The sequence below is a fragment of the Miscanthus floridulus genome, chromosome 18 (genome assembly GCF_019320115.1).
Source record: "Miscanthus floridulus cultivar M001 chromosome 18, ASM1932011v1, whole genome shotgun sequence".
Taxonomy (NCBI): domain Eukaryota; kingdom Viridiplantae; phylum Streptophyta; class Magnoliopsida; order Poales; family Poaceae; genus Miscanthus; species Miscanthus floridulus.
Genome location: NC_089597.1, coordinates 133,167,219 through 133,191,478, shown reverse-complemented (window position 1 = coordinate 133,191,478; position 24,260 = coordinate 133,167,219). Strand labels below are relative to the sequence as shown.

The window sequence follows — 24,260 nt, the reverse complement described above, 5'->3', positions numbered from 1 at the left end:
TGTTCTCAAACAAATAGTCTGTGCAATTTAAATACAAGAGCACACACCTAGGGGGCATTGTGTAGAAAGTAGCATTCATTCCTCCAACTGCATTGTTCGCGATTCCTTTACTTATTAGGAACTGGGATACAGCCATTCTTCGAATCTGCATGTGAATAACACATTATCACAAAGGAAACATGATTATTGTCATAACAGACCGTACATGCAACACAACACAAGTTCACAGTCAACAGCAAGATTCAAGAAGTCAGTAATCAGTACTCGCTCAGTCACTGGAGCTGGTCGATCGGTCGGAAAGGTCGGTGTTTTGGGTCCGGCGGGTCCTCAACCGACTAGTGAAAATGTACTGTGTGCCCCTAATCCTGGATGGTGATGCAAAGAGACACAAGGTTTATACTGGTTCAGGTGATAGGTGTCCTACGTCCAGTCTGAGAGAGTGATCTTGTATTCCTTGCACCGAGGTGCTTGTAGTAGGGGCTTACAAGCTGAGCGAGGGAGGGAGCTAGTCCTAGGTCTCTACGTAGAGTGACGTGGGTTGCTTGAGATGTTGATCTCTTGCAGTGAGGAAGCGTGTGTGTTACAGAGCGTTGTGCGTTCCTTGCACGTGTGAGTCCCCCTGTCTAGAAGCGGCCCCGGTCACTCCCTTTTATAGCCGAAGGGAGGCACGGGGGCGGTACATGGATTTGCTACGTGGCGTTTTGTGAGCAAAGGCGGCATGTCTGAGCCCTGTAGCTCGTCACTGTAGCGGCATGGTCGATGGAGCGGCCTTGTCCTCGGTGCACTGGAGCGACGCGCCGGTCACGCCTGATCCTGTGCGACGTGGGAGCTCCTGTGATGGCATGCGCGCCTTCTTCTATTGGAGGCGTGCTGGTTGCTGTACGTTTGACCGGCGCGGGGAGCCGAGGCTAGGTAGAGGCGACGACGCGGGTGTGCTGACTCCGAGGATACATGAGCTTGGCCCTGTGCACGACGTGGGAGCTCCTGCGGCTTGACGCAGGGTATGGTGCGTACTGCGGACGACGTGCCGGTCCCAGAGTGCTGACAACGTAGAGAGCCGAGGCCCAGTTGGTGAAGAGGCTGAACCATTGTGGGGGGCTCGGCGGGCGCGAGTCCCGAGGCTATAGGAGCCCGGAAGCGGATAGCCGAGGCTTAGAGGGAGCAGTTGGTCTTGTACGTCGATTCCGAGGCTACAGGGACCCGGACTTGACTCTCCACGCCGCGCTGTCCTTGGAGCAGGGGTTAGGCAGCACAGTACAGCACGGGTGTCAGTCGTGGGCACAGTGCCGAGCACAGCGGCCGGTAACCCCTGCCCCGTACTGTCCCGGATGGCATGGCGTCGATGTGACTCCCATCTCGTCGGACACTCCGCTGTATCGAGCCGTCGTTCGACTGACGTCGCGGGAGTGGTTGGACGCGTTGGTTGGATGTGACGTCCTGTCAGAGAAGTCGGTCAAGGCGGAGGTGACGGGGTTGATGCCGAGCCGGCCTCGAGCGAGTCGGAGAATCGGTACCTCGTCCGAGGCCTCGTGGCGCGGGGCCTCGGGCGAGGCGGAGAATCGGTACCTCGTCTGAGGCCTTACGCGCGAGGCCTCGGGCGAGTCGGTACCTCGTTCGAGGCTTTACGCGCGGGGGCTCGGGCGAGGCGGAGAATCGGTACCTCGTCCGAGGCCTTGTGGTTTCGTTCTGGGCCGAGCCCGCTTTGGGTGAGGCCGGATATTGTTCGAGGTGGGCCGGGCGGTCCAGCCGAGCCTCGGATAAGGTGGGGGTTTGCCGGTGGTTGTCTCTTGGCTTCGATTTTTACAAGGTCTAAGTGATTTTTTCGGTTCTTGCTTAGGGGACCCCTTTTTATGGTACCCGATAGTAGCCCCCGAGCCTCAGGGAGAGTGTGAGCGCTCTCCCTGAGGTTTTGACGAGACTTGGCTCACGGCAGCTCCTGACGGGGTGGTGTTTCGTACTTGAGGCATCGGTGGGTGCGCGCGAGCGCACCCGCCGGGTGTAGCCCCCGAGGCCCTGGAGGAGTGGATTTATTCCTCCAGGGGCTTTTCTCATGTTGAGTAAGGGTTTTATCGCGTTTACCGAGCCCACGAGTGCGAGTTCGGGTCGCTGGGTCTCGGCTTGGTTGCAGGAAGAGCCCCGAGCCTCTGCTCGGAGCAAGAGGGCGATCAGGAGTTTCCCTGTCTTTTTTGTGCGGCCCTCGCGCATCCTTTTCGTTCGGAAGGAGGGGTGTTTATCGCGTTCGCCGAGCCCTCGAGTGCAAGTTCGGGGCGTCGGGTCTCGGCTTGGTTGCAGGAAGAGCCCCCGAGCCTCTGCTCGGAGCAAGAGGGCGATCAGGAGTTTCCCTGTCTTTTTTGTGCGACCCTCGCGCATCCTTTTCGTTCGAAAGGAGGGGTGTTTATCGCGTTCGCTGAGCCCCTGAGTGCGAGTTCGGGTCGCCGGGTCTCGGCTTGGTTGCAGGAAGAGCCCCCGAGCCTCTGCTCGGAGCAAGAGGGCGATCTGGAGTTTCCATGTCTTTTTTGTGCGACCCCCGCGCATCCTTTTCGTTCGGAAGGATTGGTGTTTATCGCGTTTGCTGAGCCCCCGAGTGCGAGTTCAGGTCGCTGGGTCTCGGCTTGGTTGCATGAAGAGCCCCCGAGCCTCTGCTCGGAGCAAGAGGGCGATCAGGAGTTTCCCTGTCTTTTTTGTGTGGCCCTCGCGCATCCTTTTCGTTCGGAATAAGGGATGGAGTATGCCAGGCTACCCTCGGTGGGCGAGCAGTGACACCTCCGGTGAGCTGTTACCGGGTAAGTCCGAGTGGAGGCCCGTGCCCCATTCGATAGGGGTCGGCTAGCGGTCCAGAGACGCACTCCAAGAGTACTAGAGAGCTTCTCTAGTGGGTCCCAGGGCCATTCGATTGGCCCCGGGGGCTCGGTGCCTCCCTACGGTGGGATCCCATTTAGAGACCTCCCTGCTGGTCCCGGACACGACTTAGGACATCCCAAGCAATTGCTTGCTTGGGCCTCGGCCATGTACGGGCTCGCCCATAGTCATCCCTGACTCTGTTTGTCCTAGGGCGGCTGTCGAGACCCTCGGGGGTCCAGCCTTCGAACCCCTGGACCGTAATGGGCTCGGTGCCCAGTTCCTTGGTCTGAAAGGAATCGGGTGGGAGATATTCCCCTCCCATCGGCTGACAACAGCGGGTGCGCCTTTTGAGGTGGTTCCTCGGGGAGACGGAACGGCGCCTGCCGTCGCCGCGGTCGAATGCGACACGACGTCTGCGGATGGGACGTTACTGTGTGCGCGCGGTTAATAAGAAAAAGGTGCACGCATGGGCGGTTTGGTCAGATCCAGATTAACTGCGCTAGATCTGAGGGAAACTTCCCCGGTTTCGTCGTCCATCTGTTTCGCCCCCTTCCCTCCCTCATAAATACGTGACGAGCTACGCCCCGCCCCTCCTTACCTTGCCTGCCTGCGTTCGCCCTTTCTACCCTCGAGCGGTTGCTGAGAACAGAGGAAGAGAGCGCCGGGGAGAAGAAGGGAGAAGGGGGAGGAAAGGAGAGAGAGAGAGAGGGATAGCGAGAGCACGCCTTACCGCCGTAGCCACATTCTCCACCGCACCCATAGCCGGCGACGCTGTTGTCGTCCAGGTGGATCCTTAGGGTCCGTCCGACGTGTCTACGGCGACGCTGCAGTCGTTCGTTGACGACGGTCTCCTCCGCCCGGTTACCGACCCCAACAGACCAGAGTGGATTGCTCCGGGGGGCGAGCCGGAGCCAAGGCCACACGATGGCTACATCGTGAGCTTCGTGGCCTTCCACTAGCGCGGTCTCGGCTTGCCGGCGGACCGGTTCATGCGGGCGCTCCCGCATTACTACGGCGTGGAGCTCCACAACTTCAACCCCAACTCCATCGCGTAGGCGGCCATCTTCGTCGCCGTCTGCGAGGGGTACCTGGGCATCGCCCCCCACTGGGAGCTATGGCTCCACTTCTTTCGGGCGGGGCTCAACACCAAGCCGGCAGGCACGATGGGCACGCGGAAGGCGTTGAGGGCCGGCGGCTGCACTCTCCAAGTGCGCCAAGACAGGCAACCCTTCTATATCCCGGCCCAGCTCGTGTCGTCCAACCGCCGCTGGTACAACAACTGGTTCTACCTCCGCAATGATGACGGCGGGCTTCCCCCCTATACCGGGCGGGTTGTGGAGAGCCAGCCGGAGAGGTGGAGGTACGACGTCCCGTTGGCTGATCAGCCCAAGCTGCAGCCGCTCCTGAAGGCGCTGGAGAGGCTGCGCAACCGCGGCCTTACGGCGGCCGTGGTCATGGCAGCCTTCCACCGCCAGAGGGTGCTGCCGCTGATGGCTTGGCGACAACGCCTGTTCGAGATGACACTGGGTGAGCCGATCGACGGCATCCGGTTGTTCGCCGTCGCCCTTTCCGATGAGGAGGTTCTGCGTCGGGTGAGAGAGATGGTGGAGGGGTGGTAGAGGAGCAGTGATCTGACCCCGTTCCCGATGCACCCATCGCGGGGGTACATCTCTCTGGTGAGTCACGCGTCGCTACGGCCCCCGAGGCCTCCTCGCTCCTTACGTTTTCAATTTGTTCGCTTACTTGCGTTTGCCGTTCGTGCAGGGGATGAGGGATGTGCGAGCCTCCCCGCCGCCTGTTCCTGAGGACGCAGAGCGGTGGGCGGAGAACAGGGCGCACGTCGAGGCATACAAGGAGCGGAAGGACACCGAGGAGGCAAGGCGCAAGAGGAAAAGCCTCGAGCGCGACGAGCTAGAGAAATGTCGCTGGCAACAGAGGCACGACGGTCTCCCAGAGGAGCCATCTCTGTCATCATCGTCGAGGGATTCTTCGAGCGATGATGACGAGAGCGAGGCGGGGTAGGGTCCCCTGGACCATCTCCCTGACGTCAGGGAGACGGCGCCCGGGGCATCGGCGAGCGGCCTGGCGTCTCCAGGAGGAGGAGGAGAGGACGCCTCGGGGCTGGCGATCGCCCGCCCCGGGGCCAAGGCCGACACGCCTGAGACATGGGCGTTGGGGAAGCGCGCTGTCAGCCCGACGGGATCGACAGCGGAGGTGGAGCGGGCGACGGTGGGGGCGACTTAACCGCCTCCGCAGAGGGTCGAGGGGGCGTCAAAGTCCGGCGAGGGCCGGCCGGTACCGGCGGACCCGGGGGCCGTGCCACCATCGCCGCCACTACCGTTGTCGAGGACGAAGGACGCAGTGCGGAAGCTATTGTGTCCCCGTTCGAGGTAAGTGTTTTGTCAGTGGAGTTTGTAGCATCTCCCACTCGTTCTTTGGTCGTATGCTGACCTCGTGAGCGCTTTGCCTTTAGCCGGAAGCGTTAGGCGGAAGCGCCCGCCTTGGCGCCACGTAAGGCACTCAAGGTGAGCACCAGCTCCACCGCCCGATGGGTGGTGGAGGCGCAGGCCGCCATACAGCGTGGCGCGGCGTCGGCCAGGGCCGACCCGAAGGAGCCGGTCGCCCAAGAAGAGGCTACCAAGTCGGCCATGAAGCAAGCGGGGCAGGAGGCGCCTACACCCCGCGAGGCCGGGGTCCTCGAGCTAGGTGAAGCCGAGGCGCCTTCGATCGCTGAGGCCACCGAGGGCGAGGCCGAGGCCCCTATGACCTCCGAGGCCGAGGTGACAGAGGCCGGGGCTTCCAGGGCTTCCAAAGCCGAGGTGGCGGACGCCGAGGCTCCGAGGACCACCGAGGCCGAGGTGACGGAGGTTGGAGTTCCTGGGACCACCGAGGCCGAGGCGGCAGAGGCCGGCTTGGGCGCGGCGAAGCCGGCAGCACAGGATACGGAGACGGAGGCGAGGCAAGCTTCGGTACCGCCCCCGGTCCAAGACCCGCCGCCGTCGCAGGAGAGCGCCCGGGATGTGGAGGTTCATTCAATCTCCTCCGACGATACTTCCTAGGGGAAGGAGGTGGCGGACGCCGAGGCGGCCAGCACCGTGGAGCAGCCAGCTCTGACTTCTGGCGAGGGGAGCTCGGCCCTCGTTCGGGTACAACCCGAGCCCCGCAGGTGGGATAGCCCGCGTGTCTTGTGGCGGAGCCGGGACGACGCTGAGGGGGAACCTCTGTTCACCCTCGAGGACGTGGACGAGGGGAGGCGCTGGGGCTCCTTTGAGCAATTCCGCCGGCTGGCGGAGCGGTCGCTGCGGACAGCGCTGTCCGTCGTGGCTGACGACCTGCCCGGCATTGCCCAGGTGCGCGCTTTCTTTCCTCGTGCTGTGTCGTTTTTTCCCGAGTTTTCTCGCAGTGCTTGACGTTTATTCTGCCTATCTAGGAGCTCGAGGCCCGGTCCCTCGGGAAGTCGATGTTCCTCCGATGGGAGAGGGACGTCTGGGACTAGCTCCAGCAGCAGAAGGACTTGCTCGCCAATGCCAATGAGCTTCTGTCGGCGTGGAGCGCGGAGGTGGAGGACCTCCGCCTTCGCTGTGCTGATATGAAGGTCGAGGCGACCACGGCTCGGGAGTAGGCCGTCCCTTTAGCGGCGCGGATCAAGGAGCTAGAGGAGGAGCTGACCCGGGTGGCCGACGAGCGGGACACCTTCAGGTCCCGGGCCGAACAAGTGGCGGCCTCTGCCAAGGACGTCACCGGGCAGCTGGGGGTGGAGCAGGGCGCGCACCTGCTGACGAAAGGTGCCTTGGCGGAGGCTATCAAGGTGGTCGAGGCCTGCTGGGTCGAGGCCTTAACCTGGAAGGAAAAGGCCAAGGGTGAGTCCTGTTGAGCCGCGCCCCTTGTTTTATTTGTTTTTCTTGCGTTTGACCCCTAACTCCCCGATGCGACGCAGAGCTGGAGAGGGAGGCTTCTAGGGCGGTCGAGGCCTCTTGGGTTGAGGTCCAAAACTGGAGGGAGAAAGCCGAGGGTGAGTCTCATGGGCTTGCGCCCCTGTTCGGCTTGTTTTCTTTTGTGCTTAACCCCATCCCGCCTGTCTTGGCGTGGGGTTGGAGAAGGAGGTCACCCGGGTAGCTGAGGCCTCTGTCGCAGTGCAGGCGATGCTCGAGGTCGAGATCCAGGACCACAACGTTCTGCAGAGCGTCGCCCGTACCGCCTGCGAGGCCCTGAAGGTCGGAGGGGTCGAGTCGGGCAGCTCCCGTGGGAGTCGCTTGATCGCATTGAGCGGCCGAGTCCACGAGCGGCTTCGGGGGGCGTTGCATACGGGCATCAAGCGCGCCCTGGCCGTCGTCTCCTCGCACTACGCCGGCATCGACCTCGAGGCTGTCAGCGACTGTTATGTCGTGGCTGAGGATGACGAGAAGGCCGAGGAGGAGGTCATGAAGCTGGTGGAGGCGGCTGAGGCCCCTGGCACGGCATTGGCCAGGTTGTTCGAAGAGGAGGTGGTTCCTCCCACGTCGACCGCCGACGCTGGCGACCTTGATTTTTGACCTCCGACGCCGGCAGTTCGACTCCTTCATCACTTGATCGACGACGAGCTACGAATCGCCCCATATGTCGAGACGCCGTACTCCAAGTTCGATGGTGATCTGCAAGCCGTTGACGAGGGCTTCGTACTCGGCTGCGTTGTTGGAGGCGGCGAAGTGGAGCTGAATCATGTAGCGCATGTGCACTCTGAGGGGTGAGATGAAGAGCAGACCCGCGCCTGCCCCGATCTTCATCAGGGACCCGTCAAAGTACATGATCCAGCATTCCGCCTGGACTTGAGCAGGTGGCAGTTGGGTGTCGGTCCACTCAGCCACAAAATCGACCAAGACCTGGGATTTAATTGCTTTCTGAGGCGCAAAAGACAAGGCTTCCCCCATGAGTTTGACGGCCCACTTGGCTATCCTACCCGAGGCCTCCTAGTTCTGGATTATCTCTCCCAGAGGGAAAGACGACACCACGGTCACCGGGTGGGACTCGAAGTAGTGACGTAGCTTGCGTCGAGCCAAGACTACGGCGTAGATCAGTTTCTGGATGTGGGGGTAGCGTGTCTTAGTCTCGGAGAGCACCTCGCTGACGAAGTAAACAGGTCGTTGGACGGGTAGAGCATGACCTTCTTCCTGCCTCTCGGCCACTACGGCCGCGCCTACCACTTGGGTCGTTGCGGCGACGTAGAGTAAGAGGGCCTCACCCTTGGTCGGCGGCACCAGGACGGGAGGATTGGTGAGCAGTGCCTTGAGCTTGGCGAGGGCTTCTTCGGCCTCGGGGGTCCAAGAAAAGCGTTTAGATTTTCTCAAGAGGCGGTACAGAGGCAAGCCTTTTTCGCCAAGGCGCGAGATGAAATGGCTCAGGGCCGCAAGGCATCCCATAACCCTCTAGACTCCCTTGAGGTCTCGGATTGGTCCCGTGTTGGTCATGGCTGAGACCTTCTCTGGGTTGGCCTCGATGCCGCGCTCCGAGACTATGAATCCCAATAGCATGCCTCAGGGGACCCTGAAGACACACTTCTCGGGGTTGAGCTTGATGCCCTTCTCTCTGAGGCATTTGAAGGCTACCTCCAAGTCATCGACGAGATCACTGGCCTTCCTGGACTTGACCACGATGTCATCCACATAGGCCTCGACGGTTCACCCAATATGCTCGCCGAAGACCTAGGTCATGCACCGCTGGTACGTGGCCCCTGCATTTCTGAGGCCGAACGGCATAGTCACATAGCAGTACATGCCGAATGGGGTGATGAAAGAAGTCGCGAGCTGGTCGGATTCTTTTATCTTGATTTGATGGTAAACGGAATATGCATCAAGGAAAGATAGGGTTTCACATCCCGCAGTGGAGTCGATGATTTGGTCAATTCGAGGTAATGGGAATGGAACTTTTGGACATGCTTTATTCAAACCGGTGTAGTCTACACACATCCTCCACTTCCTATTTTTCTTCTTAACTAATACGGGATTAGCTAACCACTTTGGGTGGAACACTTCCTTGATGAATCCGGCTGTCAAAAGCTTCTGCACCTCCTCGCCGATGGCCCTGCGCTTTTCCTCGTCGAATCGGCGCAGGCGCTGCTTCACCGGTCTGGAGCCAGCCCAGATGTCCAAGGCGTGCTCGGCAACCTCCCTCGGTATGCCCGGCATGTCTGAGGGACTCCACGCGAATACATCAGCATCGTGCGGAGAAAGTCGATGAGCACGACTTCCTATTTGCTGTCGAGGGTGGCGCTGATCCTCAGCGCCCGGTCGTTGGAGCAGGTGGGGTCGACCGAGACGAGTTTGACGGCCTCTGTGGGCTCGAAAGTCCCAGCACGACGCTTGGAGTCAGGCGCCTCGCTACCAAGTCGGTCGAGGTTGATGATGAGGGTCTCGGCCTCCACAAGAGCCTCGGCGTACTCGATGCATTCGACATCGCAGTCGTATGCATGCTCGTACGTGGACTCGACAATGATGACGCCATTAGGGCCCGACATCTTGAGCTTGAGGTAGGTGTAGTTGGGGATCGCCATGAACTTGGCGTAGCACGGGCGCCCCAGGATGGCGTGATAGGTCCCCTTGAACCCAATCACCTCGAAGGTGAGGACCTCCTTGCGGTAGTTGGGGGGAGTGCCGAAGCAGACGGGCAAGTCGATGTGCCCGAGGGGTCGCGTGCGTTTCCCTGGCACGATGCCGTGGAAGGGCGCGGCATTGCCTCGGAGCCATGACTGGTTGAGCTCTAGGAGCTCTAGGGTGTTGGTGTAGAGGATGTTGAGGCCGCTGCCTCCGTCCATCAACACCTTGGTGAGCCGGGTGTTGCCGATGATCGGGTCGATGACGAGTGGGTACTGCCCGGGGTTTGGGACATCATCGGGGTGGTCATCCCGATCAAAGGTGACCGCCTCCCAAGAACAGTCGAGGTACCGGGGAGTGGCCACCTTAACCAAGAAGACCTCCCAGCGCTCCTTTCGCTGACGCGCCGTGAGGCACGCTGAAGGCCCGCCAAAGATCATGAAGGCGTTGTGCACCACGGGGAACCCGTCGTCCTTGTCGTTGTCCCTATCACCGGCGTCCTTTTTTTTGCATCGTCATTGGGGAGCCCAAGCTTGGCGTAGTAACGCCAGAGCATGGTGCACTCTTCGAGGGTGTGCTTCACCGGGCCCTAGTGGTAAGGGCAGGGCTTCTTAAGCATGTCGTCGAAGAGCCCGGGGCCTTTGGCGGGGCCTCGGGGATTCTTGCGATCTGCGGCCGCGACTAGATCGGCCTCGAGGACCACGTGCTTCCCCTGGCGACCCTTTTTCTTTTTCTTGGGGAGGTGGGGGGACGAGGCCCCGGGGGCCTCGTCCCTCCGCTTCCCCTTGGCGTCGTTGTCGAGGAAGATGGCCCCGACAGCCTCTTCGCCCGAGGCGAAGTTGGTGGCGATGTCGAGGAGCGCGGCCGCCGTGGTCGGTACGTTCCGGCCTAACTCTCGGACCAGGTCTCGGCAGGAGGTGCCGGAGAGGAACGTCTGGACAATTTCTAAATCGCCGACGTGGGGCAACTCGGTGCATTGCTTGGAGAAGCATCGGATGAAGTCTCAGAGAGACTCGTCCGGCTTCTGGCGACAACTCTTGAGGTCCCAGGAGTTCCCGGGGAGCACGTATGTGCCCTAGAAATTCCCAGCGAAGACCTTTACCAAGTCACACCAGTTGTTGATCTGTGAGGGAGGGAGGTGTTCGAGCCAGGCTCGTGCCGAGTCTGACAGGAACAAGGGGAGGTTGCGGATGATGAGCAGGTCATCGTCCACGCCGCCTAGCTGACAAGCCAGGCGGTAATCGGCCAGCCATAGCTCGGGGTTGGTCTCACCGCTGTACTTTGAGAGGTTGGCCGGTTGCCGAAACCGGGCCGGGAAGTGGGCACCACGGATGGCCTTGCTGAAGACTCGAGGGCCAGGTGGCCCAGGAGAAGGACTACGGTCCTCCCCACTGTTGTAGCGACCGCCTCGGTGTGGGTGGTAGCCTCGGGTGGGCCCATCGTTGTCGTGGCACCGTCGCCTGCTGACCACATCGTGGTCGCCTTGCGCCTCGTGTCGGTCGCTGAGGCGATCGTGCACCGAGGGGGCCTTGTTGGCTGTCGGTGCCCGAGCAGGCTTGTGACGAACCGAGGCCTCTCTATCCTGCCGAGGCAGTGCCGTGGGTAGTTCTGAGGCGCCTCCGCACCGTCGAAAGGCGGAGCTTTCGGCCTGCTGTACCGCGGCGGTCTCGAGGAGGTCTTGGAGCTCGCCGTGGACCCGTCGCCCATCTGAGGTAGAGGGCTCGGGCATCGTTCGGAGTAGCATCGCCGCTTCCGCGATGTTCTAGCTAGCGCGATTGAAGATAGGGGTTTGCTCGCCCCCTTCGTCGTTGTTGATGCGGTGGTTGACGTCGCGAGCCCTCCGCCGGGCTGCTCCGCCATCACCATGACCCCGCTGCTCTTGCTCGAGAGTATCTCAGAGCTGCTGCAGAAGGAGTCGGTCTTGTTTGACCTTGGCCTAAAGCTCACGGAGCTGCTCCAGGTCTAGGCGTCGAAGTTCCTCGGGGGCACAGTTCTCGTTCCACGCTACCCGGGGCTCGACGCGTGGAGGTGCGGCGTCGCCTGCCCCCTCGTGGGGCGGGGAGCGATTGCCTGCCCCTTCATCCTCATCGCTCGCGCTTGGCATCCCGAGCTCGACGTTGAAGCACTCACGAGTGGGATCGTAAGTGCCTCCATCATCAAAGTCGGAGTAGCCGAAGCACGCTCGCGGCCATGAAGCGGCGTATGGCTTCAGGGTCGCGAAGCCCGGAGAAGTCCGCTCCGGCCCATGCCTCGTCCTCCTCCGAGGAGTCAACGTGGGTGTGGGTCGGGGTTGTGGCGATGAGGTCGAGGGCAAAACATTGGTAGGCGGCGACGGCATTGCCCAACCCGAAGGGGTACGGGGATGATGTTGTCGCCGGGCTCCGCTCCGCCGAAGTCGACTCCTCAGGAGGTGGCGGGGCAGAGCTTGATGGTGAGGCGTTGCTGCGCGCCACCGACGCCTTTCCCTTGCCCAGGCTTAAGCTAGACAGGTCCCCAGCCAGGGACTCTGTACCAACAGCCGGGTATGGGATACTGGCGGAGCGCGGTGCGTCGCCCTGAACTCCCGCGATGTCGGGGTGGTCCCGCCCGCGTCGTGCCTGGCGAGCGCGACGAGAGCGGCGGCCTGGGTGCCGCCTGCGCCTAGGCTGCTGGTGCGTGATGTCGTCGTCGATCGATGGGGCTCTAGGTGGGAGGAGTACCATATCGTACTCATATTCTAGAGACATGAACTCTAGGCTCCCGAACCAGATCACCGTGCCGTGACGCAGTGGTCGCATGGGGTCTACCATCCGGAACTTGTTGGGATGACTAAGCTGACACGCAGTAGCTCCCCTACCTGGCGCGCCAACTGTCGGTGTTTTGGGTCCGGTGGGTCCTCAACCGACTAGTGAAAATGTACTGCGTGCCTCTAATCCCGGATGGTGATGCAAAGAGACACAAGGTTTATACTGGTTCAGGCGATAGGTGCCCTACGTCCAGTCTCAGAGAGCGATCTTGTATTCCTTGCACCGAGATGCTTGTAGTAGGGGCTTACAAGCTGAGCGAGAGAGGGAGCTAGTCCCAGGTCTCTGCGTAGAGTGGCGTGGGTTGCTTGAGATGTCGATCTCTTGCAGTGAGGAAGCGTGTGTGTTACAGAGCGTTGTGCGTTGCTTGTACGTGTGAGTCCCCCTGCCTAGAAGCGGCCCCGGCCACTCCCTTTTATAGCCGAAGGGAGGCACGGGGGCGGTACATGGATTTGCTACGTAGCGTTTTGTGAGCAGAGGCGGCATGTCTGAGCCCTGTAGCTCATCACTGTGGCGGCATGGTCGGTGGAGCGGCCTTGTCCTCGGTGCACTGGAGCGACGCGCCGGTCACGCCTGATCCTGTGCGACGTGAGAGCTCCTGTGATGGCATGCGCGCCTTCTTCTATTGGAGGCGTGTTGGTTGCTGTACGTTTGACCAGCGCGGGGAGCCGAAGCTGGGTAGAGGCGACGACGCGGGTGTGCTGACTCCGAGGATACAGGAGCTTGGCCCTATGCACGACGTGGGAGCTCCTGCGGCTTGACGCAGGGTATGGTGCGTACTGCGGACGACGTGCCGGTCCCAGAGTGCTGACAACGTAGAGAGCCGAGGCCCAGTCGGTGAAGAGGTTGAACCATTGTGGGAGGCTCGGCGGGCGCGAGTCCCGAGGCTACAGGAGCCCGGAAGCGGATAGCCGAGGCTTAGAGGGAGCAGTTGGTCTTGTACGTCGATTCCGAGGCTACAGGGACCCGGACTTGACTCTCCATGCCGCGCTGTCCTTGGAGCAGGGGTTAGGCAGCACAGTGTAGCACGGGTGTAGAAAGTAGCATTCATTCCTCCAACTGCATTGTTCGCGATTCCTTTACTTATTAGGAACTGGGATACAGTTGGGTACAGCCATTCTTTGAATCTGTATCATGTGAATAACACACTATCACAAAGGAAACATGATTATTGTCATAACAAACTGTACAGGCAACACAGCATAAGTTCACAGTCAACAGCAAGATTCAAGAAGTCAGTAATCAGTACTCGCTCAGTCACTGGAGCTGGTCGATCGGTCGGAAAGGTTCACATTTGAGTAGTTTGCTAACAGTCGGTGTAAATTACATGGTATTGGAGTTGAATCAACAACAAAGCTTTTATCCCTAGCGAAAAGGGACTTGAAAAAGGTGGGAATATAACCAAGAACTGTCCTTGGATTGAGTGTGCAAAGCTAAATGAGCAATGGTTGAGTTGATCAAGAAGTAGATTTTGCTATGTCAAATTTGAATGTCATGGAAAGCCATTGGATTTGAAAATCAACTTCATAGTAGAGCTTCACGGTATCAACAACAACTCAGCAACTGGATGACAAATTAAAGGAGATACTGAACAGGAGGAATGCATACCCTTAAATACTAAAAACAGTAGACAAAAAGAAAAGAAAAACATATGCAAACCTGTCCTGAGAAATAAAGAGGTGATAAGCCAGTTCCGGATCGTGTTCGTCAAGGTGTTCTTCAACAATCTTAAGGTCGGAACTTTCTGTCTTCCTCATTGTGATGATTGGTTCCTTGTGAATGTGAGTGACAGTCGTTTCTGAGTTGATGGTGCATCTGAAATACTGACCGCGGGTCAGGATATTGCCTTGGATTAAAAAAAAGCAATTATATACACAAGGAAAAAAATACTTACTTTAGAAGATAATTGAAAAGTCGCCCCGAAAGAATAATGTCATGGTTTTGGCATTTGTTTGGTTTGGCTGGACATTTCACGACAGCTGCATAGCTTCTTTTGGATCTGTCGCTTGAGTCCCCTGACATTTGAGATTGCCCCGCCAACGAGGAAGCAGACGAGGAACGGCTGCCGCGCGAGGGAGATGGGGTGCGCACGCAGGCAGGAGATGGCGTGGAGATGGACAAGGGGCCAGCCTGTGGGGATGGCGGCGTGCACCAGTCAGCCGTTGCAGACACGGTGGTGATGCCGGACGTAGGAGGCGGAGGGCGCGACGTAGCCCGGACCGCGCGGCGGTGAGGACCGGAGGGGGTGGGCGCAGGGTCTGGACCTGGGACCGCCGATTGGGGCGGGACACGCGGGCTACTCGGGGACGGCGAGGCGCGCCGAGGAGCAGCCGCCACAGCCAAACGGATAGATCCGACTGTAGCTGCGGTGTGCGCGGGTAGGTGAAACTCGGGGACTGCGGTGGATGCTGCGCCTGAGTCGAAGCCGCGCGGTTGAGGTCCGTACGTGGGTGGAGAACCGCGATCTGCCGCCGTGGAGTCGCTCTTCGGATCCTGAAGCATACGCGAGCCGGAGTTGAAGGCTAAGCTGCGCTTTTTACTTGTCTGCATTATGCGCCTCGCGATCGCAGATTGCGACGACGCCGGAGGTGGTGCGGGAGCGGGAGGACGGAGGTGGAGGCAGTGGCGGAGGCAGGATTTATATTCAGGGGCTGGCCGTTAGGAATTATACTTAGGGGGTGGTTTGGTTTTTTTTATTGTGATAATTTTATTATCTAGTTGTGTTTTATATGATTATGTTATTTAGAAGATATTAATAGGTATATATAACAAGAATTTTATATAATCTTCCTCTTAATATAAATAAAAATATTAAATCATACTACTAATTTTTTTTTTGTGAAACATTGGGGGGGCCATGGCCCCTGCCAGCCCCCCCTTGGCTCCGCCAGTGGGTGGAGGAGGGGGCAGAGAAACGAAGGCGGCTTTGGTTGCGCGTGGGGGACAAGAGGACGAGAAGGGTTTTTTTTCTATCTGTGTTCGTTTATGCTTGCTGCGGCTGCTGCTGCTGCGGCCAGCTCTCTCTCGTTGAAGAATAGCGGCCGCATCCGCTGCAAATAAGCAGCCACATCCGCTGCAAATATTATACTGCATCACGTCACGGTTATTAAGGGCTCCTTCGGCAGGGCTTCACCGGCTCCGGCTCTGGTACTGTAGCAGTACTGTAGCACGGAGCCGGAGGAGCTCCAAATCGTGGCTTCGCCGGCTTCGGCTCTCTCCAGTTCATTTTCTGCCTCGGTTTCTGAAACGGCTCCTGCTACAGTGCTGCTGCAGTGTCACGGGACGAGGAGCCGGAGCCGGCCGGAGCCGCGCCAAAGAGGGCCTAAAACTACCTCGACTTTGCTCGCACGTGAGCGTTCGGGCATCCGTGGCTTCATCCTGTGCACGTGTGGCCTTAGCTGTTTTGCAAAAAAAAGCCCTTTACGTCCACGGAAATCAACCCGCGATCCAGTTTAGTTGCGGTGTACTGTATTTACATTAGGTTATTTCTTATCTAATCCCCTGTTGTATAATATATTTCAACATGAAGAAGACAAAATTGAGATTCTCGTCATCATTTTCACGAAAAACGCCCGCCGACAATTTTGCAAAGGACACCCCTGCCCATCCCAAACCCAAGCCCCCAACCCTAGTTTCCAGTTCATTCTCCTTTCCACGCCGCCGCGCCTCGCTGCTCGCCTCGCGTCTCCCGACGCCGCTGTCGCTCGACCATAGGGGGCTGAGCGAGTTCAGCGTGCGCAGATCGGGAAGAGCTCGCCTGCCTTCGCGGCGTCCCCGCTCGCCACCCATGACACCGGCCTCCGACGATGGAGGCCTCGAGGGGATCTCGTGCGACAAGGACGACGGCGACGACGACCTCCGACGGTGGAGGGGGTCTTTGTACGAGGTGGGCAACTTCCTCCAGGCATGTCGGATCGGATCTACTAGGGTGAGCAGCTTCATTCTCCGGCGTCCGGGCTCCGGATCCCCTTCCCGTCGCCCTTACCCACCCCAGCCGGTGCTTCTACAGTTGTACTCGTGGTGCAAGGGGGTGCTCCCACGCTGGCCTGTATATGCGATGCCGGTCCTTAATAGGCCCCTGGGGCTAGAAAACATCCGCCAAAGGAGGCATGTGGAGGCTGGGGTCAGCACAGTGCTATGGAAATCCACTACGATGGTTGATTACGGTATGGGTATTTTGATTGTTTTTCTGTTTACTGGTGGTGGCAGCATTAACTGGTTGCATACTTGCATCTCACCTTCAGTACCAAGCTGAAAAAGTGAAAAACGAATACACTCGACCATTGTCATATAAATCAGTTTTGAATATTTATTTTCTGTATTATGCTGATATGTCTAATAATGAGTTAGTGGCAGGCTGGAAACACAGGAGGCGACCATGGGACTGTGAGCCATGGTTCTGTGAGCCGGTCGGAGAAACACTAGGTGCAGTGCGGCTGACGGCACCGCCACATCCAAGAGGTACAGAGGCCACGTCTGTATTTTTTTGTTAACACGGTATACGGAGTATAGATCTACAACCTGACACTGATTTTCCTATAGCTTTATATCGGTTTTATGGATTTCTATATTTACCTTTCAGCTCACATAGACTCGAAGCTCACCTAATCAACAAAGGAGATTAATTATCTACTGGTCTTAATCTACTATAACTAAATCGGAGATCTCTATTAGCTTATTTTTCTGGCTTCTCCTTAAGCCACGTCATCCATCAGGGGGTCCCACGTTCACAGGTCATTACGCATCTGTAGCCAAAGCGTCCCTCCCGTTAGTGCTGATTGGTCTCTGGAAGGTCAAGAGACTGGCCAACGTCGACCATGATTCTTTTCGTGATCAAATGGACGAGCCACTCAGAACATACAACGACGTTTTCATTAATCAAGTCTTCCGTTTCTTCCCAGTGAATACCTCGGCAATTTTAGGCCACCTGCACAATCCGCAGGGGCGCACCGCACAGTGTAACACCTCTGGTGTTTTTGACCTAGCATTAAAAATTGACATGTCATCATATGCATTGCAAATCATTCACAAAGTAGGAAATTTTGAATGTATTCACTAAATAAGCTTTATTTCAAAGTTGTTATTGTATGTGATGTGATTCAAAACTCTAAATAAAGATCATGACCACAAGGGTCAAATTTCATGTGATCATGTGAGACCATGTGTCAATTGACTCAAATAACCCTAATGGGCCATGTTACTGGTCAAAAATCAAAGTGAAGTAAAAAGGTATACAAATCAAATTTGAATTCAAATTCAAACCATAAAAGTCCTTTTTGCCCCTTTTATCTATTTCAAAATCCATTTGGAATTTGGGGCTGTGACAAAAAGCAAAGTTGAAGCTTATTTTATAAGGATCAACTTTGGTATTCAAAGTTTTTAAAGTTTACATATAAAATTTGGAGTAATTTTGAAATGATTCAAATGCTCAAATGCACCCCAAATTCAAATTTCAAAATGGAGGCAGAATTTGAAAATGTTCATTTAAACAAAGTTGTAGAACTTTGAAAATTGAGCAACTTTCATTTTTTGGAGATTTTCAACTTCTTTAGAAAAATTGTGAGTAATTTACAAAATAAACGCAGTGGCAATTCTGTAAATAATTCAAAAATCAAGACAAAGCCGAGCGCCACCTCTCTGCTTGCCGCCGGCGCCACGCAGCTGCCGCCGCCAATCGTTTTTCGCCGCTTTCTCGCGCGGTGACACGCCGTTGTCTCCGTGGCGAGCTAGTTCGTGAGCTGTCGACCCCGGACGCATCCTTCTCTGCTATAAATAGGAGCACCGCCATCGTCGTCCTCCTTTTTCCTCTCTGCTCTGCTCCGCCACCGATCAGCTCCGCCACTCGCCGTAGCCGCCGTTGACCCCTTCCCGTCGGGCCTAGCTAAGCCAGCATGATCGCCTTGACCTAGCGCTCCTCTTAGGCTTGCTCGCGTCGCTTGGGTTGGCCGGAATCGCCCGGCGCAACGCGTTCTTTCCCGTGACCGGCCGGAGCTCCGCCACGATTGACCTCACCGTGGCCAAGCTGCTCTAGACCGTCTCCGCCTTCACCGAGTCCACCGTCGTGTTCGCGGTGAGCTCCTGAGCGTGATGCTCTCTCCGTTTTACTCTCTACCGTGCTGTAGCCGACGTTGTACTGTGCGCCATCGCGCCCGCGCCGCCATGGCCAGCGTAGAGCTCACTCTGATGCGCCTGCTGCTATTTTGAGGGCTGGGGCAGATTCGCGGGGTAGAGTAGGTCATGCAGGTGCGGTCTGCCTCGCCGGAGCATCACCGCCGGCGCGTTTTGGCCGACCGGTGATGGCAGCGCCGCCGTGTTCTGTGTTTATGTCGCTGACATGCGGGGGCCGACTGTCAGTGAGAGAAAGAGAGAGAATAGTAAGATTTTGTTATTTCTGAATTTTGAATAGTGCAGTAACTTTGGAAATTTATAAGAAAATAATTATAACTCCAAAAATTCTGAAAATTTGTGTGTAGCTTCTGTACATGTTCTAGTATGGTTTAAAAATATGAAACTTGAAATTTGAATAAGTTTTTAATGTTCAAAAATTCAGTTAATTAATTGATAAATGTGATTTCCATGATTTTTGTAGGCCACTGTATAATTCCAAAAATTATGAAATTTGTTTTGGTACACTAATTTGTCATGAGGAAGCTTACATAAAATTTTGAGGTTATTTGGAATAAGTTCATATTTGGGCTTATTTCCAAATTAATTCAAAAATGAATAAAAGTAAACCCTAAGTGTTAGATTAGTATTTGATCTTGTTTTGGTCATGTTTTGTGACCAGTAGGGTTTCAAGATCAGTTTGATCAAGTCACTTGTGTGGTCCTTGATGGTAGAATTGCAAGTCGGTTTTGTTGGCTTACAACTATACCGTGAAGGAAAGTTGTATTCAAGGTGTTATTACATTTCATGCACCATAAAAGCATCATGTTTACATTATCATTATGTTGAAGCATGTGTTATTATTTCGTGTAGAATCCGAGAGTGAAACGATTCTAGTTGAGCAAGTTGTTGAAGAATCCCCGGTTGCCTCGGGATTTGATATTTGTGGTATTGATCCGGAACCTGAGATCATCAACGAAGGCAAGCCCCGGTTTATGCATTAAATCATTACCTTGTTTACTTTGAAAAGTTTATCACCTATGTTACTTATTGCATTAAGTTGATTTATTCAAATGTTACCTACTTGATGCATTGTCTACCTTGTTAATTGTTTACCATCTTTGAAGATGATTTCATTTACAAAGGCGTAGAATGCTTAGTATGCTTTATGATAGGCTTTCAAAGCAAAAGTTTCGATACAATCAAAGATGGCATACTGCCAAAGAAAGAAAGAAGGTAGAATGAACTAGAGACTAGTCGGGTAACTTATCTTGAATGTTGGGTAATGTTGCCGACTATGTCGCTTAAAGGTCACTCATTGTGGATCTTCTGAACGAGACACTTTGTAGTACTGATCACATACTCCGGTAAGCCTACTTCGGCTAATCCGATACTAAGACAAATGCCCACGCACTGGGAGTGGAGAGATGGCGGGAGTAGCGTGTACTCTCGTGGCTGGAATGTGGCCGGATTTGAGGTGTGCTGTGCTCTCGGGTGGCGTGGAGACGGCTTAGTATGGGAGTATCTGGTAGCAAGGTTGATATATGCAAGATTAAGTTCTACATATGTCGTGTGATAAGGAATCCCCAGCTGGGACTTGAATCAATTCGAATTGCCGGTGTTCCGCGGATATGGAGACTCGTTTCATTACAGAAGCAATGCAGGACTAGTGAATTACTAAAACATGAGAAAAAGGAATGGAATGAGAAGGATTGGAATATGGGATATGAACACTTAGTTTGAGATAATGAACTAAAGTACTTAGGGGTAAAACTCGAAATTAGGATCAAGAATAGTAAGCTTTTGGCAAAGAACTTTTGAATCTTGCTACATCCTTACCTTAACCCAACACCTGCATCTCTAAAGTCCTTCACCCCTTTTTCGTCGGGTCAGTCTTGTTGAGTACTTTTGTACTCAGGGTTTGTTAACCCTTGTTGCAGGTGAGTCGCATGCGCAGGCTTGTTTCGGTCCCTGCTGCATGTCTGTGTTTGAAGTCGATGACGATGAGGAATGATGAATGGCCTTTGGACAAGGCACTAGTTTGTGTGAAATAAATAATGTTAATGTAATATTATCCTGCTACTATGGTTGTATGATACTTATGGTTTTATAAGTTTGAAACAACAGGTTTGTAAACTATGTTATGACTTCCGCTATATTTTACTCTGATGTATATATTTGAATAAATTGTCGTAATCTGTAATGACTGTAATTGGGATCCTGTTCGGAAAAGATTCGTGGATGATTCGGGTTTCCCAACGACACCCGATAGACCTGTTAAGTTGTTGGAAACTTGTGTACGTTATCAAAGGTCTGTTGAGACAACGATAGATGCATGTGGGCCCGATTTTCTGCCACACACAGGAGGGGCGCGGCAGTGTCTCCTCGTGGCTGAGCCTGCCTCCACCGGAGCCAAAGCAGACCAGCCGAAAAAATTGCAGGGAAAAGAAGAGCCGCATCGGGCGTCGGCATGACGGAAGCCCACCGCGCTCGACTTCCTTGCCGGGAGGCGGGAGCTGCTGCAACTGCAATCCGTATGTCCCTCTCATAATTCTCTTTTTTCGTTTTCATTTTTTCTATCTTCTCAGATCTTGAAGGTTTCCTTCTCAGATGCGTTCAAAAAAAAAAGTTCCCTTCTCCGATGAACCTCTGGTCTTTCTCGATTTCTTGCTTTCTAATTAAAATTTGATTGTTTCATTCTTCGATTGAAGATGCGACGGGACATTGGATGATGCTTTCACCGGGGCCACTCCGTCTCGCCCTCTTCCAGACTCCCACGCGCGCCGATGTTGTTTCACCGGAGCCGCTCCGCCTCGGCCTCTTCCATGCGTCGCCATGCCGTTCATGTTCTGCGCGTGCCTGGCAGTGGTCCTCGCCTTTGCGAGGTGCCACGACGCGAAGGAGCTCCTCCCTGCGCGGCCCCACGGCAGGCGCCGAGAGGCTCCTCCCGCATCGTGTCTTCGCCGGCCATGTGAAGTGTCCATGTCGTATGGTTAATTGGTAACCATCGTGTCGTTTATGGTTTGTTCGGAACTTGTTCGGCTTTTTTTTAACCGGAATAATGTTTTTCTCTCACAACAATTCAGCTGGAACAGTGTTTTCAGTCAGTTTCAGCTAAGTTTCAGACCAGCGAACAGGGCCATGCTGCTTTCTTCTGCTTTTTAATTAATTATTATGCTGTTTTTTTTGCCACCACATGCATGATATGGTCAACAATGCGTGCAACCTTCCCACTGCACTGTACTACCTAAAATTAGAAATATAGTTTGTAATTACAATAAGAAATCTCATTAGTACTCCTATCAGGTTGACACAACGATGTATTTTCATGAATATGACTTATTCCCTTTGGATTCCATTTAATTTATTTCCATACCTCACACAAGCTGTTGGTGTTTAGAAACCGCCGACTAGTAGATTTAGTGGATTGCGTGTTTGGGCTCGGATGGTTGTGCAAAGAGGACACGAGGATGTATACTGATTCGGACAAAATGTTCCTACGTCCAGTTGCGAGCTGCTGCTCGTGTTACTTGCACTGAGTTCGTAGTAGGGGTTATAAATGGGCGAGAGAGATGGGATCCCAAGTCTCTTGTGTGTGCGAATGCGTATGAGCATGGAGGTGCGTGGGTGTGTGAGAGCCCCCTTCTAAGTGGCCCCGTCTCCTCCTTTTATAGCTCAAGGAGGAGGCGGGTTACATTCTAGATAAGCCCTCAAGCTTGCATGGAGGACCAGGTGGAAAGGAAAAGATCTGAATCTGTTCTCCTCCTTCCTTCTTGCCCGGGCCCCCTTTGATGTTGCCTACGTGCCGGCAACGGTGGCCATCCGTCCCGTCAGTAGCCGCGCGGCGCACAGGCCTAAGGCACAGAGGTGCACCGCTCCGTCAGGCCCCTAGCCATGCGGCGCACGGACCTAGTCGCCCCAACATGCACCGCGCTGCACGCAGGTACGCGGTGCACGTGTCTGGTCGTGGTGGGACCTGCCATGCCGTCCCGCCGTAGGAACGATCACATCCTACGGTCGATCCCGTCTAGGGCCGTACTGTAGTCGACAGTGTCACGCCCCCTCCGCCTTAGGTTGGGCATCGCAGGCCGCCAGACACGGCCCATCATCACCGCCTGTCACATCCGGGCGCGGCGCATGTTTCCCCTGGAAGGGGGCCCACCTCACCCGAGGGTCTATATGCATATTCCCCCCGGGCAAGGTGGGGCACCCTCGGACGGGATCGAAAGGCGCGGGACTCGTCTGCTTAGGGTCGGGCGAGGCAGAATCCCTTTCAAGGGGTTGGGCGAGACAGAGCCCGCGTCCCAGGGGTCGGGCGAGGCAGAGCCCGTGCCCCTGAGGCCGGGCGAGACGGAGCCCACGTCTCAAGGGTCAAGCGAGGCAGAGCCCGTGCCCTTGAGGCCGGGCGAGGCGAGACCCACGCCCTAGGGGTCGGGCGAGGCAGAGCCCATGCCCCTGAGGTTGAGCGAGATGGAGCTCGTGTCCCAGGGGTCGGCCGAGGCAGAGCCCGTGCCCTTGAGGCCGAGCGAGGCGAGACCCGCGCCCCAGGGGTTGGGCGAGGCGAGACCCGCGCCCCTAGGGTTGGCTGAGGAGAGACTCGTGCTTTAGCCATCAGACGAGATGGGGCCCGCGCCCCTTGGGGCCGGTTGAAGCCGTAGTTGTGCACCTGATCGCTCGGGCGAACCATTGTTGATGGCCATTAGCTCTTCCTCTTCGGGTACCGTAATATTGGTAACCGACAGTAGCCCCCGAGCCTGTGGGGGAGTTGGACATTCCTCCACAGGCTTCACTGTAAGATGGCAGGGTCCTTGTTCCCCTGGGGGTGCGCGCGAGCACACCCACCGGGTGTAGCCCCTGAGCCTTGGGGGAAGTTAGCTACTTCGCCAAAGGCTTTCTCGTGCGGGGAGACCTCAGGGTCTCGGTTTGGTTAGGCGGTCATTGACGGTTTTGTCATTCATACGCAACCATGTCTTGGGCCTTCTCCTATGAGCCCGAGCCCCCGAGCTCCTGCGTGCGGTAGGAGTTCGGTCGTGGTGTTGGCCGACCCTAGGCCCCTAATGGCTAGTGCAGGTAGTTCCCGGGTCTGTCTGGTCGGTTCTAGGGGCTTCTTGCCTTTCCTCGAGGAAAGCCCACGGACTGGCAGTGGTCAGGACTTGGTTACGGGCTAGGGTGCTCGTGGCACCCGGATGCTTGGGCATCAGCCGTTAGCGGGCCCCTACACGTTGTGAGGGTCGGATCATGGGTCGGGATGCGCGCGGTGCTTCTCGCACCCAGGTGTCCACCTCTTAGTTCATCTGCGACCTCGCATAGGGTCTCTTTGCGATTCCGAGTCCCCGCACGTAGCGGGGGGTCCGACAGGGGGTCGGTTCATCTTTTGTTCGTTCCTCCTCACACGTTTTTTTGATAAAACAGAGGGGTTGAGCCGTGCTACGATTTTCCTCGATGGACGAACCATGGTGCTCGATGAGCTATTAACGGGTTAGTCCAAGTGGGGCCTCGGTTCCCATTCATAGGGATCCGGTTTGGGTCGGCTAGCGACCGACTCTAGGTTCCCGACGGCCGGTCCATATAGTTCCTGGGCCCATTCGATCGGTCCCGAGGGTTCGTTGCCTTTCCTCAGGGAAAAACCATGGTCCGACTGCAGTCAGGACTCGAACGCGGGTCAGGATAAGGGTGGGCGTTCGATTCTCGATTCGGTTTCGGTTTGGTTCCCTCGGTTATTGATGAAATTTGGTTCCTAGAAAATGGGAACCGATCGGTTCCAAAAAATTTTAGGAACCGAGCATTTCGGTTCTCGGTTATTTCGGTTCGGTTCTGGTTCTAACCAAACTAATAGGATTTTTTCAGCAAAGGTTAATACAAAAAAACTATAAAGGTTTTAAAGCAAATTTAGGCAACATTGCCTCTAATTTAGATAGTAATAATTGATAAGGGAACAACAGCAATATAGTAACACAAATACATA

The 24,260-nt window shown here is 55.8% G+C and overlaps 2 protein-coding genes across 2 annotated transcripts; one reads left to right on the top strand and one right to left on the bottom strand.

Moving 5' to 3' along the window:
* Positions 1–5,006: 5,006 nt before the first annotated feature.
* Positions 5,007–5,900, top strand: LOC136524720 (uncharacterized). The gene is made up of 2 exons (XM_066517983.1): positions 5,007–5,231; positions 5,328–5,900. The coding sequence occupies exons 1-2, from the start codon at positions 5,007–5,009 to the stop codon at positions 5,898–5,900; spliced, it is 798 nt and encodes a 265-aa protein (XP_066374080.1).
* Positions 5,901–12,812: 6,912 nt separating this feature from the next.
* LOC136524719 (uncharacterized) lies at positions 12,813–14,740 on the bottom strand. Its single transcript, XM_066517982.1, has 3 exons — positions 14,085–14,740; positions 13,850–14,005; positions 12,813–13,317 (listed from the first exon to the last, which is right to left on the bottom strand). Exons 1-3 carry the CDS (start codon positions 14,738–14,740, stop codon positions 12,813–12,815), a joined length of 1,317 nt encoding a protein of 438 aa, XP_066374079.1.
* Between the last annotated feature and the right edge of the window lie 9,520 nt (positions 14,741–24,260).

Excerpts from the sequence above, each read along its gene's own strand:
- LOC136524720 (XM_066517983.1), top strand. The coding sequence starts at position 5,007 with ATGGGCGTTGGGGAAGCGCGCTGTCAGCCCGACGGGATCGACAGCGGA. Across the intron at positions 5,232-5,327 it reads CTATTGTGTCCCCGTTCGAG|GCGGAAGCGCCCGCCTTGGC; the intron begins GTAAGTGTTTTG and ends CGGAAGCGTTAG.
- LOC136524719 (XM_066517982.1), bottom strand. The coding sequence starts at position 14,740 with ATGCAGACAAGTAAAAAGCGCAGCTTAGCCTTCAACTCCGGCTCGCGT. Across the intron at positions 14,006-14,084 it reads CTTTTCAATTATCTTCTAAA|ATGCACCATCAACTCAGAAA; the intron begins GTAAGTATTTTT and ends TCAGTATTTCAG. Across the intron at positions 13,318-13,849 it reads CTCTTTATTTCTCAGGACAG|ATTCAAAGAATGGCTGTACC; the intron begins GTTTGCATATGT and ends CACATGATACAG.